We start from the raw sequence: 18,391 nt of genomic DNA on the forward strand, positions 1-18,391 counted from the left end.
TAACAATCTAAGAATATTTTTTTATTGATAAAATACACTCTTGTTATGTATTATTTACAAAATTAATTACAGATAACGTTAATATACGGTGCACGAATGATGTAAGTTATTTCAGTTCACAAAATCAATTGGTCAGCAAAAAAATCCGTAGTCTTACTAAATCTTATAAATCAAAACCAGACTACGCAGTCGCCACATTATTATTATCGTGATATACAGACAAATTTCTGATGGGTCAATATGATGCACTTACTGATTTGGAAAGTTAAAACATTTCGGCACCGTTGTCATAGTGGTTCAAGTGGTATTTCCTAGCTATTACGAAGACAAACAAAAGTTATCCATAACGTCACGTTCCAATGATTTTACAGACGGATAAGACGGGGATGAGTAAGGGCAACCACATAAAAAGACGCGTGTGGACCGCTCCGGTTCTCCCGCGCGGGGTAATGGCCACGCCGACCAAATTGCCGGGTCGGCTCGGTTTTCGCCCGGAGCCAAACCGCTCTTAAGTGGTTTCTATTTTTTTTCCTTCTTCTTCTTAGCTATCCGCCCCTCCTATCAGGCTCATTTTAAGTGGCACGTTGCTCCGAACCCGGAGTAGGAGTAGGCGGTACCGGGATGACAGGACCTCTAACGGATACATATACAATCATAATTCTTCTGGCGAAATGGACTACCTTCCGAAATTATAGGGGCCGCCGAAATCTCTTCGTAATGGTTTTTGTTCTACTGACGTTTATACAGTATCGCTCCTATATATATTATACACCTGCCTAAAACCTTCTTTTTTTCAATCACATACACACAGACAACCGTCACAGTTGGGATATTTATTTGAAAATATATGCATGCATTTTAGGATATGTCACCTCATCGTGTCCTGCAATACAATACCAAGCTTAATTACTTCGAAACATACTCGGTTAACCGTGACCAGATGGTTTGTACTTGAGGGCGTACGTTGCACGTTAAACTGCACCCTTTCATCAGTAAAAAAAAAACGGTGGGGAGAGTGGACCTAGACGATGTCGATCTACCCAAAATCTCGCACATTGTATATTTGTATGTGACAATAAATATTACTACACACACGCACACATATACACACGCGACAGATACAATGAACATCTCACGCGTCTCGCATACTATGATATTTTTGGTTTACTACAAATAATAAATATGTTTGTACTTTGTTATAACATAAAATCTAAAAGACGTGTTATAGCCTCCAATCAAACAACGGTACTACAGATTATAACATGTAAAATAATAATAATAATAATAACAATAAATAGAATCTCTATTGTCCCGGAGACCGACGCCTCCCACCCATATAATTAGCTAATTAAATAGTAACATTAATTATAAATGTAAATATTTATATGTAGAAATCTAGTGTTTCGTCGGTTCTTGAAAAATTACACAGTCCGCTTCCGTCCAGTCGGCCGGTTTACATGTTGTAAACGAGGATTCGCCAGCATAACTATAATTACATGAGTCATTACGTATATTATGTAGGGACCCAAGAGTAACCATAACTGCTAGTGCTGTCACAATGTACACTAACAGACACGCAACTCGGCAACTCGTTTATGTATAATGCACTTGTCCGGGATCGAGATAATTCGGTATACACATCGCATTTATAAGTAACAATCTATACTTTATGTAAACGAAATACTTTGTACAAATTCGAATACTTTTTTTTTTACAAATGTTCTTTTAGAAAACGTATAAAAAACTGGTTTCACAGTAGGGTTTGAGTGCCAAATGGTGTGTATGGTGCACGAGGGCGGTGATCATTTTTTATCGTTGAATCAACCCCGGGGAGTATACACAGGAGGGGAGCTACGGCTCAGAGACTTCAATTGTTCCAAAACCCTCACATTTATTCCAGCACGCAAACGCTCGTAATCTAATGCCCCTTTTTCATACCGTATGTCAACCGATTTTTAAAGGTCCGATGACTTGGCGTAGTGCTATCCGTTATAAAAAGAGATAATCGATGATACAACTTCATCGATGTATTAAAATGATAAATTAATATCCTAGACAATTTTATTTCAATCGCAAACTAAAACTTCTCATATTATAGAAACATTAAAGTTTTATTTCTTAATTAAGTGCCCAAATAACCATATATTTTTTAATAACTAGATATTTCAGAAAGTACGCATTAATTCGATAAACATAAATTCTATTGACACAGACATGGTGTACATTTATTTTTATATCCACGCAATCGTTTTTAGTAAAAAAAAACCAGTTTTATAGCAAAAAATATAAATGTGTTTTTAAACCTCCAAATACTAAAATACTACTTTGAGTATATTACAATTTGATTGCGCCAGAAAATGTTGACAGGTATTAGCAAAATGTCAAATCGACTTTTTTTTTCTACCTTAATTATTCGAGATTGCATTGCATTTGAAACAATACGAATGGCAACGCTGTACATAGTCATTTCTGAAGAGCCCCCGGAAGGCTGTGCGCGCGTAGCTGCTGCTGCTGTTCACCTGACCAGGTACTATGGCCGACTGCTCTCCGTGGGAACCGCACGGACCGTGCCCTTTCTCTTCAAGAAAAGCCCCGCAGCAAAATTAAAAATAATAATAATAATAATAACATAACATATCCAATCGTTGCCATTTTGTATTTAACTCATTATTACTCATAAAATTCGCCGGTAATAATTAAAAATGTACAAAAATAAAATAACAAAATCTAAAAACTGAAGATTTATATTTTTATAGGAACAGCTATACACCTTGTACAGTATATATACGCTAACATATAGCTGTTGTGAATACGATGTCGTTAACAAGTCAACAAAAGGCACGGGCTGCAATTAAGGCCGACCCTACGCTACAGTAAGACGCCACTGTTCGGATTACACCAGATTGATTTCGAGGACAATAAAACGTCGGGTTGAAGAACGTAGAAAAACTTACACGACTTATTATTACTGTCTTGTGAGAGAATCTTTTTAATAAAATTTATCATGGTGGGTATATGCATATGAGTTTTGTCATTACCGATTTGACTCGCACACACTACGCATCCCAAAATGTAAATCGTGTTGTTGTTAGCGCTGTTATTAGTAGTAAAAATGTGACGTATTTTTTCTTTCTTTCTTTTTTGTTAGAGTTACCTATTAGCTCCCACAATACACCGTGCATAATGTAATTTCCATCTCCCACGAAAGAATGCCAATCATAAAACTCCTGGAGTCGCCTCTGGTCAGGCCCGATATTTATCGGATGACGTCATGTATTTCCCATTGGGAATAGGTACTCGATAAAGTTTGATCGAATTTTAAGACGGTAAAAATTTCCAATTTCAAAAAAAAAAAAAACTATAAGAACGAATAACGTAAAATAGTTTGGTATAGTAATAGAAGTTTTTTCTTACCAATAGTTCCGACCGTCAATGAAAAACCAATAATTATTATTTTCCCATACCGATGGCGTTATGCAAGGGATAAAAAAAATATTCGATTAACTTTAGAAGACACATGCACAAGATAATCGATTTAAATTTCTATCCAGGTTTTCTTTTTGTTCGAAGCCACAGCCCGACAATGTAAACAAGAGCACTATGTGTGTTTTACTCTGCGGCGTCCGTGACAAATTGTATTATCTTTGGTCAACGATCTCCTCCATAGATGATTACTGATCACTACCACGTTTTACGACCAAAAATTCAAGGTTGCTCGCCCACGCCGTTGCCGTGATGATTTAGTGATCCTGGTAGGACTTTGGACACGGTCCACGGTACTATATGTATGTTGTGTACATAGGTATAATAATATATAGAACGGCGGTAATTATTATCCTGGAGGAAAGCAAACCGTCCACAAAACGAGTTCACCTCATTTTTTTATTTCTAGTTATAATACAGAGTGATTTTTAAAAAAACACAGCACAGACAAAGAAGTGGAAAATAATATATACATTTAAATTACACATATTATTTTTCGAATATGATGTACTATATGGGTATACTGTATATACATATGAAAAACCCTACTTGCACACAACTTAGATTACAATGCCAACATGCACAGATAATTAAATTTCGTTAGTTCAAATAAATATGCTCTAAAATATTATAAAACTTGCGTACAGTAACAAAATACACCATCGACGTTACAATAATTATGAATACTACCGAAGTGCTCTACAACAAATTTATTACATAGAAATTATTATATTAATATCAATCGATTTATTTGATCCCATGAAAATCAATGAAATCCTAAACATATAAGTACAATGAATCGTCTTGAATGGATTATATTCAAACTATTTTTTTCAGTAATTGCAGACCGATTTATATGATGTTTAATGTTTATGGTAAATTATATACACCTTCTTCCTTCTTGAAGCAGACCAAACAATAGATAATTTTAATTTAATTTTAATTTAACCGAATCGTCAGGCATCAAACTATTCAAATAACTTAATATCAAATAATTGAAAAATAATGATAACATTTGTTGAACATTAAATTCTATACCCATAAAAGAATACATTAGAACGTATGAATGGTCGCATTCCAATATATATCTACTGGTACCCGGTAAATTACTGAAGTTTGATTGGACATCATGGAACATATACGAATAAGATAGTATTATAATATACTTATATTTATTCACATCTGGCTTTAACATAAATATAAATAATTTATAAAAAAAAAATTTAAATACCTAATCAAAATTATCTTCAAACATTTTAAAAGAAACCATAATTATATATTTTAACATGGGTACTTAACGATAGTAAAATGATAAGAAATTAACAACTATCAGATCGCGTTACAAAAGCAAATCACATAACATTATGTTAAAACACCATCGTAAAGAGCTTGGATTAGTTACTCCAATATAAAAATATATATATTATATTAGATCGACGCTATAAAACTCAACGGTATTTTCAATCAAAAGCAATCACGATAATTCCCAAAAACCAATTGAATGGTATATTTGTCCAGCCCTCGCTTTTAACTATATTTAAATAAACTAAAATTTAAATAAAGTATATTTTTTTTAAACACGTTCGGTCAATGACTGTTTTTTTTTTCGGTTATTTGAATTGTTTTTACAATCGATAATTAACCATGAAACGATTTTCGTATACTCTCAAGCCAAATTGATGAGCAATCTCAGCTAGTATTCATGCACGAACATTGGTAAATGGTAAGCACATAAAACAATGGGGACTTGACGTTTAAAAACTAATTGTTGTTCTTTTCTGTACTCACTTGCAAGCGTATTCTCCGGTCTTTTTCATATAACAAGTACCTCCGTGAAGACATGGGTTTGGCGAGCATGACACGATCCCGGTAGACCCTAAAAATAAAAATAATAATTAAAATAAATATTGGACATCGTTTTGTGTGTGTGTACACAGATATGTGTATATTTATTTATATATATATATATATTCTGAATTAGCATATTTCTCTGAAAGACCATATTGAGTTTTGTTTATTCAGCGTTAAAAAAAACGAGGACATTCCGGGACACACCTCTCTGCGGTCAAACAACACCTTGATTATTATTTTAAGTCAAAATATTAAATACATTATGTACACACATGGTTCTTAAAAATTCCTGTTTGACCGACGATTTCTTTTAAAATAGACACACTCACTCAGCATGTAAAAGCAAAGGGTTGTAAAACTTTATACCACGAACGCGTGAAAATGCATTTCAAGAGGGCATATTATTTATGATGGGTCGTCATGGAACGAATTGGTTATGTTCCAAGAAAGGGTGAGCAATATCGTGAGAAACCATGTATCAGGGTGTCTGTAAATAATGGTATTGGTACTTCATACGAAGACCGGTGATTTTTGACCTAAATCTATCGAAAATGGGTCATTGTATATTTGTATTGACAACATTCATGTTGCGTGTTTGGGTAAGCACGAGCTCAGAATAAAAATTTTTAAAAAAGGAAGAAAATTAAATTGTGTCGCGCGATCATATAGTGAACCCGCGCTCGACTAAATGATGAACTCATCCGGTCCAGGCCCGGGCAGGAAGTATTCCATTAAGCGATCGTTAATTCGCCAACAGCTAGGCAACTGTCCATGATATCATCAAGGCGGCGGTGGCAGCGGCGACAGCGGCTTAATAGAATGAAATAAAAACGAGTTGCTCAAATATATATATATATATATTACATGCAGTAATATACACATACGTATACTATTATAGAAGAGTGAAAAGACAAAGAATCATTGCCCGGTCGCAATTCAATTCACCAAGTCCAAACAATGCTCCCAAGCGCAATAATCATTACACACAGATACACGGTGGTACTTTATTATCTTAGTTTTTTCTTTATACGTGTATATATATATATATCTATATATATATTATCTACCGTTATTAGTTTTATTGCGCTGTTGATGAACCACCATCGAACTACACACACATAGTGCAGTTTTATAAACATTAATAGTATATAAAAATAAGAAATTAAAAAATAAAAATCAGAGGCTACATTCAGACACACGCACACACACACACATATATATATATACACATACAGTCTATCTTTATACATTATGTATAGTATTGTTGTGTTGAACACACGGCCGCCATGCAATAACCGACCGGATTGAATTGAACTTGTGTGTCAGTGTATGTATACGTACCGATGTGACCGCATAATAATACAATACAGTATTATTATACACACTTATATATGTATAATATGTAATATACGAGCGGGACTGGCAACATGGCGGATGGAAGACGCGTAGGTATATTACGTACACGGCTACGAGGAGACCACCGAAAACCTTGGCTATTACTACCTGTTGTTCGCCGCCGCCGACGACGACGACACATTGGGCTCACACGTGCTCATCCGTCGTCACATTCATCGACGAAATATCGAAACAACCAATATACGACGCTAATTTTTATACATTTATAGGACCATTAATCGGTTTTGAGACATTAAAAAAATAATTCCTAAATAATATGATGAAGACGTATTAGATCGACAGGTATTTGATTAAATTACATCATTATTCACTGTATACTGAAGTGCAATAACATATTATATTATAATTTATAATGTATATCATCGATGTATAATATATCGATGTACAACTGGAATATCATTTTACCCACGTATTGTATGTACCTATTATGTGTTTTTGATATATTGTACAGATTTAAATTTTAAACGTAAATATTGTCTTTGAAAAACACGTTCCGACTATAAACAACAATTAACGTAATTAGTACGGATTGATAGACAATAACACAATAATGTTAATTGAAAACGATCATTGATATCATTTAGAAATTAAAACACACGAGTGACGAGTAGGTGTTAATGGTCTAAAGGTCATTGACTCAATTTGTATAAAAATTCAAAAAAGCAAAAACTACCAAAATCATAAACGTCCGATATTCACTGCAGAATGAAACATTTAATTGTGTTTGGACAATTCACTAAGTAGATAAAAAGTAAAAACTGTGTACTTTAGTTCAACGGCTACGTCCTGTAACAAAATGAATACTGTATGCCTATAATACAATAAACAGTACGCAGAACCTATATTTTATTAATGTTTTCCTAACAGGTTTTTATGCCGCCGAGCCGTGCAATACGTTTATACGTAGGAATATCTACATAATCATTATCTTAATACGGATTATTAATTAAGAGACACAATGATTTCATCTCTAATAAAGCTGTTATCAAATAAGTACTAATGAGTATCTACCTAATGGCAAATTAAGTCTCCAAGAGAACACACACGAAGAGATTTGTAAAAAAAAATATTGTGATTTGTAGTTTTTATCTGATCTATTTTTATGGTAATTAAATTATTGAAAAAATTCAGTATCGTAAACACGTTTTCGCCCTAATTAATCAACCTATAATAATTTATAATACAACATAAGAATGATTAATCTTTAACCACCAACTATTAAAATAATATGCTGAATTAAACAATTAACCCTAGGGAAATGTAAAATAAAAATATTAAGTAAGTAGGTACCTTATATAATTCTAACATAGGTACACAATTATTTGATTTTTTCATTTATTTATCAACAACTTCGTACATGGGAACGACATAATATTAACATAATATTATGTGCGTACATTATACTCGTACAATTAATTAAAAAGAAGTAGACGTAAGTAATAGAATAAATAACTAAGTAAATTCAAAAAACTGAATTAATAATTATTTCAAATCTCTAATAATTAGTAACAACTTCGTGAGAACAAAATCAAACCATTCAATTCGTAACCCAAAGTAAAATTTGTTTGTTCGTATAGATTATTTTAATACCTATATCATTATGTCATTTTATATCAAGTGATTTTTTTTTCTTCTTATTTTTTTTTTTTTAAATCGTCGGTCACAAGGTATGTCTTTGCTCTGCTTTCTCGCAAGTTACAACACACATAATACAGGCAAAAATGCGTTGTGTAAACAGGGAATATAAAAATAATCTGAAATGATTCAGTTCTAATCGGCTTTTATCTGTTTGAACGGCGGTAATGAAAATAAGGCATATTACGCGATTATAAAACTGTTGACGTCTACGGCTGGGAATCAATTATATTTTTAACTCAAAATCGCTGACATCCGCGACTGGATGTCCGGGTTACAGAGACGTATAACATGCACGAGATTGGTGGCTAGGTCATAGAGGTAATAGACTAAAACGCGGAAAATTGGGTCCTCAGACGAGTTAATTTGACGTTGTCATCGCATTCGTCCGCCGATCACAGCGTACTCGTTTTGTTTTTGATATACGATAAATTAAAAAAATTGCATGGTCACGAGCGCGCACGTCTTCTTAAACCACCACCAACCACCGCCACTACACTATGTATTTTTCCGTTCCACAAACGCGATGACATTTTCGTGGCAATTTTTTGGTCTACCTATCACAATGATAACATTATATGATTGTATTATCCTCATTTAAACGACGTATGATAATATAATACTATCATATAGATTGTAAAAGACGTCTCGGCCGACCGATCGAACCGACTAGCTCGGGACTCCCGATTTTCGGTTGGGTCTCGTGTCCTGTGTTTTTGCGGCGCTCCGCATGAGGCCACTTGTTTGCCGAACGCGTGTAGGGCGGACGCCCGAAAAATACAGTGTATATACATAATACGAAACAGCTGCAACTTCATACCCGGTTGGCGGCGGTTACGGCACACATACCGGACGGAGTAGTGAAAAACGCGGAGAGAGCTGCGGTGAGGAAGGGAGAGGAACAGAGGGAAAGAGGAGTTCGTCGTCGCCGTCGCGCAGATGTTCCGACGGACGGGCGGCTCGACGAAGGCGGCGGCGGGTAGGGGTTGTTTTGTGTGTGCGCGGCGCGTGAGGGTTTTTCGGGCGCCCCGACCGACCGTGACGACAACATTCACCCGGCCGCGGTGACGGCGGACAGGGATACCCAAAGCACTGCAGCGCCCCGCCGACCGGAGCGTTCCAGACACGAGCACACTCGGCCGGTGTGCAGTAAGGGGGAGGCCGAAAAACCGTTACGGCTGGGCCCCAACAGCAAAACGCGAATTTCTAATGCGGGCGCGAGTCGATATGATTATTAATAATTATTATACCATCGTGCGTGCGTGCGACCGTACACGATACAATGCGTCGACACGAGCACAGTGCACTCGATTCACGAATATCCAATAGGCATATTAATAATATTGTATTATTATGATATTTTTACGATATTATACGAATCGAAATATCCGCGGCCAAAATATTATATTGCGACGCATGGATGATGTCAGACGGTTTAAAACCTCCATTCGGTCGAGTCGTTTGCGATGAGATTTGTCGCCGGTTAGGTGTCCCCGATCGGATCGGCCGTGTAAACAAACGTAATATCACTGATATCAAATAATATGGAACCTTTTATACAATATAATGTACATTAATACCGCTCAGCGCGCGTCCGACGAGACGCATAATAATAAACGCTAATTGGACGATAACAATGTTACGCGGACTGGAGTGTGTGTGTTTGGTCTGGCGTGCAATTTACCAACGACCGCACACTAATTTAAAGCCAATGAACCAATTTAAATAGCCGATGTTATACAGACGCCAACGCCGAGTGGTCACGGTTCATTGTAAAATTTATAATAATATTATTATCGTTGTAGTCGTAAAACGGTTTGTCAACCGCGCTGCCAAAGATTTCGCGCACCGAGTCAGTAGGTATGCGTTGAAAAGTTCGCGTCGTTAGCGCACATTTTGGGAACACCCGAGTCCTAGAAGTTATTATGTATTATATATATATATTTTTTTTTTGGGTTGCGTTATGGTCCAGCTGGATAATGATGATATTAAAGGTGCACCACACACGGTCTGCCCAAAGATGATCGATATAACGACGCGCACGTCGAGGCTGATGTCACACAGGCGATTTGTTGATCAAAGACTGCATATTATAATAATATTATTAAACGTAGGTATTATATTGGACGATAATCGTTTTAAACCGAATAATACGCATTTATTGACATTAACTTTTGGCTAGGTATTGTTATTATTCCTACACGCCGAAAATGTCAACAAACACAAACGGTATAGCGATAGCGTTTGCGTCTTTGCGACGCCAATAACCCAGTCCAAATTTCAATCTGATAACGGTCTAAACTCGCGACGGCATGTCTCGTAATATTCTAAAAGTTATGGTGGACGTATTTTTTGTCAAATCCACCACCGGAAACGTCTAAAATCCAGCGTTCAAATCTCTAAGGTCAAAAGTCGCAAGTTGCATAACGCGTTCACAAACATTTGCCGTTCCGGTCTCCGAAAATTACGTTAAATTGAAATTTGGAATATTAACAACTATAGAAAAATACGTTTATTTATAATTATCAATATTTTCATTTCCCAAACGCCCACGTAAGAATTTAGGTGGTAACATTTTTGATAAATGAAATTGAAAAAGTGTTATACAATACACACGATGAAAATATTATATAATGCTTGGAAGAAACATCAAAATAAAGGTTCGACTATTCGAGATTGAACCCATAACAGCAGGAAACCATTCAATGACAATAGGGACAAGGAATACCAAGTCCAGGTCAGTCCAGGTAAACGACGGATTTATGGTCAAATGTTACACAATAAACTTGCATAACCTACACGGTCTCACGAATTATTTTAATCGAGAGCAAATGACTGATTCAAATTCATTTTTCTTAAAATATACTTATTACATCTAGTGATATTATTGTTCTTTTATTTTTTTATTAATTACCTGATGCTCCATCGGGTCCCGCAGCTAACGTCCAGAACGCCAATAGTAAACACGTACCGACGAAAGTCCGGCCTGGATTTCTTCTCCTCATGGTTCGTCGTATCACTTGTCGAATAACGTCGTAATCGGCGCACCAATACGAGGTATAATTAAAAATTAACAATTAAAAAAAAATCCTATGAGATTTATCCGAACTCGATAGAACACATGATCACCGTCCGTCTCGCACGCACTTTTTTTCGCACACGAACAACAATAATACGCAGCCGGCCGACGGAACAGAAATAATACAAAATATATTTATTTATTTATAAACACACGAACGGTTCGGATTAAAAATCAAATCAAATTGTATTATTACTAATAATTATATAAAAAAAAATAAAAAATGTAAATGCGGCTCAGACAACTACACGGAGCGCACGACACGACGGATTATTTGAAACTGGCAGACGGTCGGACCGCCATGAAACATACCGATGCCGTATTCGTACGCCGCGGGATGGGGGCAAAGGACACCGGATGGATCGACAAATTATCGGTCAGAATTTATCACAGTTTTCGCAGAAATTTAGCTTGAGACGATGTCGAGCACTACAGCAGTGAAAAATTGAAAAAAAAATCCGAAAAACACACGAAAACGAGTTAAAAACTGAGGAACTGCTCTCGTTCGGTACGCGGACTGGTTCCTTTCTTCCCTTGGGCGTCGTACGTTGCGCTGCCAAGCGGACGCCGTGCTCAACGACAACCACCTGCTCTTTTCGAATCCAGTGGTTATCAAAACCTGGTCGGTAAGCTTAACTCCTTGTGCTTTATTTTCTCCATCCGCCGCCGTCACACATGGTTGATTCGAAATGCTGAAAATAACATTAAATGTGTGCGTGTGTAAAAATTTCAAACGAAACCGACTCGCACACTAAATGAGTAGGTATACAATGTTTATAATACGTGTCGATTGATTTTCTACTTCGCGTCTTCTTACAATACCTATGTCTACTTCATACAGATTATTATTATAATATTATATAAGATGTATACATGCGCACAGCCGTTGTCGTTTAGACTTTATCGTTAAAGTTTAACTTCAATAAGAAAATCGACAATGATTTAAAACTCTTGCTGTTTTGATTTCTATACGTCATTAAAATCGATTATCAAAAATATTAAATAAATATAATCTAATCAGTGTTTATGGTTAAAACTTGAATACTCGTAGAATATGAGTACAGTGATTTTATTATCGTTTTCTTTAACTGTATGAACTTTGAAAACAGAAAATACTTTATTTACTGTACCTGCCAAAATAAATAAATTTCGGTTATAACTAAATATTAGTAAAATTGCAATTAAAATGTTTGTATATCGTATAAAATGAATACATTTATTTTAAATTTAATTTTAACGGACTATTTACATTGATTGTATTCAAAATCATATTAAGTTGAAAACTGTACGATTTCGGTTATTGATTTTTGACAAAATAAATTCATATTGTGATGTAAATCCATTTTATAAAATAAATATACTAATACCTACCTATAAATATTTACTTCTATTGATAAAAATTCTATTTATAGTAAGATATCAGAAATATTTTTATAATTCTATGGAATAAGCAAGTTCTCGTCACAAACAATTTCTTAATAAATAGATACTATGAGTTTAAAAGTAATGGATACCTAACGTCCTAACGCACTTTTAAACTCTTAGTATTTATAAAGAAATTTAATTCTTTAAGTATATAATATGTACTTACCTATATTATAACTATATCATATTTTCTATTCCTAAAATTGAAATTATAAAATTTAATATTATTAGAATTAGCTACTCATGAAGTTATATTTTAGTACTTAATTATTTATTAAATACTTCACTATAAATAACTGTCATAATATATATATATATATATGTATATATATATTTAGGTACTACTTATTCAATCACACGGTGTAATGAATTATAATTATTCATTAAAATTAATTTTAGTGGTAGGTTTATAATATATATTATACGACCATATAGTATTAAAATACATATAAATAAATTTCATAGTTTTATTGTTTGTGATGAGAACTCGCTTTTTCCAAATAATTATAAAAATATTTTTTATATCTAACTATAAATAGATTTTTGTATCAATAAAAATAAATATTTATATATATGAGTATATTAGTAAAATGGATTTGACCCACAATTTGAATTTATTTTGTAAAAATCAATAACTGCAGTTGTACGATTTTCAACTTTAAATGATTTTGAATACAATCAATTTAAATAGACCGTTATCAAAAAATGTATTCATTTTATACGATATACAAATATTTTAAATGCAATTTTCCCAAATTTTAGTCAAATCCGAAATTTATTATTTTTAAAATAACTAGTCATCTACCACTTAAAGTCGTAAACTGTGGGTTTATATAGATTTATTAAATATTTTATTAGGCGTTAAATGTTTATAACACCATTGAATCATATTTTGAAGTGTTAGCAAAGTTTACGTTAGTTAAAAAAATTCCCAGACACTACAAGTTTATTTATACAGTACTTATATACCTTTTTAAAAAGCCAATCGGTTATTATATGGTGACCGTAGTATTTGAGTGGACCTGTCAATATGTATATTATTTTATAGCCGTTATAAGCGACCGTATCTATGTTATTTAGATGAGACACCCATGCAAGAGTATATTATAAATATATTATACCTATAAACAAGAAAATCCACGCGTGTTTCATGTACAGCACCAGAATCAAAGGATATATAATTTATAAACCAACATTTCAATCACAGATAATTATTATATACATTATATTATTATGAGTATGTTTCGAATATCTTAGTAACAATTCGTATTCATAATATAACTTTTAATCAATGGGCATCTTATTATTAGTAGTTGTAAGTACACTGTACAGTATTAGCAAAATATCAACCTATGATGGTATCTATAAAATACAACAATAATCTATCATCACATCTGGTATCAGTTGCTTATAAATTATCTATGAATTATAAATTAATTATTATTATGCACACAAAGACACCTATAATAGTTTAATTTTCTGATTTGAAATTCGAGCACCAATAATGCACGATACACTCTTTATTTTTTATTTTTTATTTTTTTTGTAGCACCCAAAATCTGAAACAGGAAACGCGGGTACTATAAAGAACTCCGGTTTCGATATTATATTACAAAGACAAAACTGCATCATGCCATCATTCCACAACGTGCATTTAGTCGCTTCCATAGTAATTCTTATCTAAAGAACTGTCTACTTTTATATTCATTCTTTATTCTAAATGTTTTTACATATTATAAATGTATTTGAAGGTCTGTTATTTTGTTTCTAATAATCTAATTCCAAGAAGTAAAAAGAAAATTTCATTGTTGGTTTCCAATTAATGTAAAAAAATTCATAATATATACGTACAATATTTTTATGTGTACCTAAGTAACACCATTCAATGAGCATTTATTTATTTTCCTCCTATTAACATTTTAACATACTTTTGTACATATCAAATAATTAGTATATTTCATTACTTCTTACAGTAAACATTTTAATTTTTAATTTCTTTTAATACTTAAAATATTTAATTATAATAATAATCGTTAATGTATATTTTATTACCTACATTCAATTTGAATGATAATAGTAATGATTATTTTGTTTTCCTGGAAATTATAATATACATTATACATATTAAATGCCTAGAAATGTCCAACCAATAATAATAAAATTGTAAAACAACACAAACATTTAATATTATAAATAATATATTTCATTATATATTTATATATACATATATTAATGGTGAAATAGTGTAACTCAAAAATACACATAATTAGGTTTAGTAATAAATAAAACAATGTAATCAATTTTTTTTTTTTAAGTTTATTTTAATACATTATAAAATGTATTTAGGTTTTTGTAGTTCATATACCTATAATAAATATCATAAATATCCGACTAGCAATGTATTTTCGTTTATTACATTATTAATTTTAAAAAAAATTCTGTAGACAAATAAACTATACTGTGTTTTACACTGGTATTAAGTGTAAGTGTTAATTCAATATTTTATTATAATATGGTATCTGATTTTATACTTCTACTAGGTACCTAACTATAGACACCTATATTTGATTTTTCTTGTAGTTCAGCTCAATACAGTCTATTTAGTACTTTGTATAACACGAACCTATTATTTATGCATCCATTCTTAAAATTTTAGTCAGACATATTTCGAACATAAATATTGCATTTCATTAAGAAATAATATTATTCTTACCATAATTATTTTTTGTTACTTATATTTATATATTTCACTTTAGGCTCGACTGGCAAAATAAGCATATATATATATACCAGAACTTGGCATAATATGCTAATAAAAAGTACTATGCTCATCGTGCTTGTTATTTTATATAAGCATATTAAAACGATAGCAAACTTAAACATTTTGAACATTTCATCTAAACAGCTTATTATGGTTTTAATGTCTTATAATATGCATAACGTCAATTATTTATAAAGAAATAATACAATTAGGAAAATATTTAAACTTTTAAACTTTGTAAGTATTGTTAATATTGTTTTAAAGTAGGTATATATGTACCTATTTAACATAATATTCCTACCATATTATTTTTATCATAATATGTTATAACTTTACTTCTTAAACATAAAATGTTTAAAAAAAAAATACGTTTTCATAATAAATGTTATAATATAAAGATGCATTTAATCGGCGATATAAATTTCAACTATTATCGCGATTCGCGGTTATCACGATTTGTGCAAACTTTTTTTATACACTTGAAATATAATAGACTCATAACCGTGAATATCACAATTCCTTACAATTTGTGTGCGAATGAAATAGTATACCATTGTACAGTATACATACAACTTACTATAAGCGGTCATGTTTGCGTGTATGTACATAATGAATAATGATAAACCGAGATAAGTAATGGAGACAGTTTCATGAAAATAACCAGTGTCCGCGTTTTAATTGTACAATATAATTCTCGTTTAATGTTCGTTTATTATACACTCGTTTCTTCAATTTCAATGTACTCGTTATTCAACAAACATATTATTTCGTATTTCAACTTGGGAAAAAAATGTCGTCACCAAGTATAAACACGGTAGGTACATGTAGGCAATAGTATAAATATGTGCCCTGCCGACGCCCTTCTGCCTACATACCAAGAAGACATACCTAACAGTTATACCAAGGTATAGGTACTCAACATTGCAGTATGAGTTTACATTACGACGATCGCACCCCAATTATATACACTCATTACTAAAATATTCGTAGTCGTTAGACTAGTTTTACTATTAATATTAGGTTCCTACGTTTATAATATCTCGTGCAATAATGATCAAATCGTTTAATAAAAGTATGAGCTCGGTCATAACGAATGCGACATTTAATTAGGTAGGTAGATATCAAGTGTTTAATTTTTTCTGAAAAGTTATTAATTATCGTTTACCCGCCTCGTTAATAAAGACGTAATCATTATAATCACACACGGGTGTACGGACGAAATTTGAGTCATAACGATCTCGGGTCATTTTTTTTTTCTAAGTTAATTATTACTGTTTGAAAACATACTCTTGGATCATATAGGTACAACATGTATATTCAGCCAACTGTATGAAATCACTATCTTGAGTGGGTTCTTTATGAGTTATGACCATAAAAATATATGCAGGTATATCAAGATACATTATTTTAATAGCTAAAAACAACTTATAGATTTTATGACTCTTTGTAATAATTTAAATGCATTGGTCACGAACGGTGATGTGACTATGTATTCTAAACAAAGTAGTTGAATTAAACAAACACACATACTTCACCATATGTACCTACATGGTATATTTCGGTGTATACTATATTATGTTTTTTCGTAGTTTTATACAATACCTATAACGGATAAGTATATTATGAATAATGAGCTAACATTTTTTAGACCATTTTTTTTGTGCACAAATGCTGAAAAATGTTTGTTGTGCATATATTTTATACAGTGACTTAAAAAAGTATATCGATAAAAAAAAAAAAAAAAAACAACATGGGTACATGATATTATTTTGTTCTTTAGCACCGTTATATTTTTACTGCTCTGCTATAGAAACGTAGTACAGAGGTACTTTGTTACCTTAATGGAAGTCTTGTCTGTGACTGTAGATAAATATTTTATAATAAAAAAGTTACATACCTAATATAAATATATGCTTACTTTTTATAAATATAAATAGACTATAGACATAAAGTATAGCAACAGAAATTTAAAATTGCTCCAGTCGTAGTTGTCTACACATCCTAATTTTTTTTTTAATAACTTATCAACAATATATATATACGTATTTAATATTTATGAATATACATATTACATATCGATTATTTATACATTTATTATTAATCATAATATATTAAATACAGACGATATAATGTCTCTATAAATTAGTTTCTATGCCTTTTTATTTATAGTAAAAAACACATTAATTGATTTATGTCCTTGACTTAATTTGTCTACATAATTCAAGTTTGTAGTTGAATTACCATTACAAAATTATTTGTACTCTATTATTAACACTTATTGCTATAAAATAATAATAAATCAATAATACATTATTAAGTTAATATCTATGGCAAAAATTGTTGAAATATTATATAGAATATTTTATTCAAACGTTCATCAAACGTTTAATTTACAAGTGTCTAGCATTATAAAAGATTACCAAATGAATATACATATATATTTGTTTAGTAATTATATCCTGCGTATAATGACTACTGATTATAAAAATTTAAAAAAAAAAATCTAATATAAAATGTGTATTGGTATTGATCAATGAAGTCCAAGCGAATAATCAAATTAAATTATAAACATTGAATCTTTCACTAACGGAAATCTTTCAGACATCAGTAACTAAATATTATAGATCGTTTATTTTTTGTTTGAACAAAACATAATGAAAAAGATACAATACAAAATATTATAACTATTAAAAAACGATTTTTTTATTATTGCATTGATATCCACTATAAATAGCACAATC

At 32.1% G+C, this 18,391-nt stretch overlaps 1 protein-coding gene across 2 annotated transcripts in view; it reads right to left on the reverse strand.

The window, feature by feature from the left end:
• Positions 1–11,905, reverse strand: part of N (neurogenic locus Notch protein) — a 49,799-nt gene extending 37,894 nt beyond the window's left edge. For both annotated transcript variants that reach the window (XM_015520138.2, XM_015520132.2), the window contains exons 1-2: positions 11,300–11,905; positions 5,272–5,359 (exon numbers count right to left, since the gene is read on the reverse strand). In XM_015520138.2, coding sequence (XP_015375624.2) covers positions 5,272–5,359; positions 11,300–11,390 — 179 coding nt within the window. In that variant the 5' untranslated portion in view covers positions 11,391–11,905. The remainder of the gene's footprint in view (positions 1–5,271; positions 5,360–11,299) is intronic.
• Between the last annotated feature and the right edge of the window lie 6,486 nt (positions 11,906–18,391).

The sequence above is a fragment of the Diuraphis noxia genome, unplaced genomic scaffold (genome assembly GCF_037042655.1).
Source record: "Diuraphis noxia isolate RWA-SAM2 unplaced genomic scaffold, SU_Dnox_SAM2 contig0003, whole genome shotgun sequence".
Lineage (NCBI taxonomy): Eukaryota > Metazoa > Arthropoda > Insecta > Hemiptera > Aphididae > Diuraphis > Diuraphis noxia.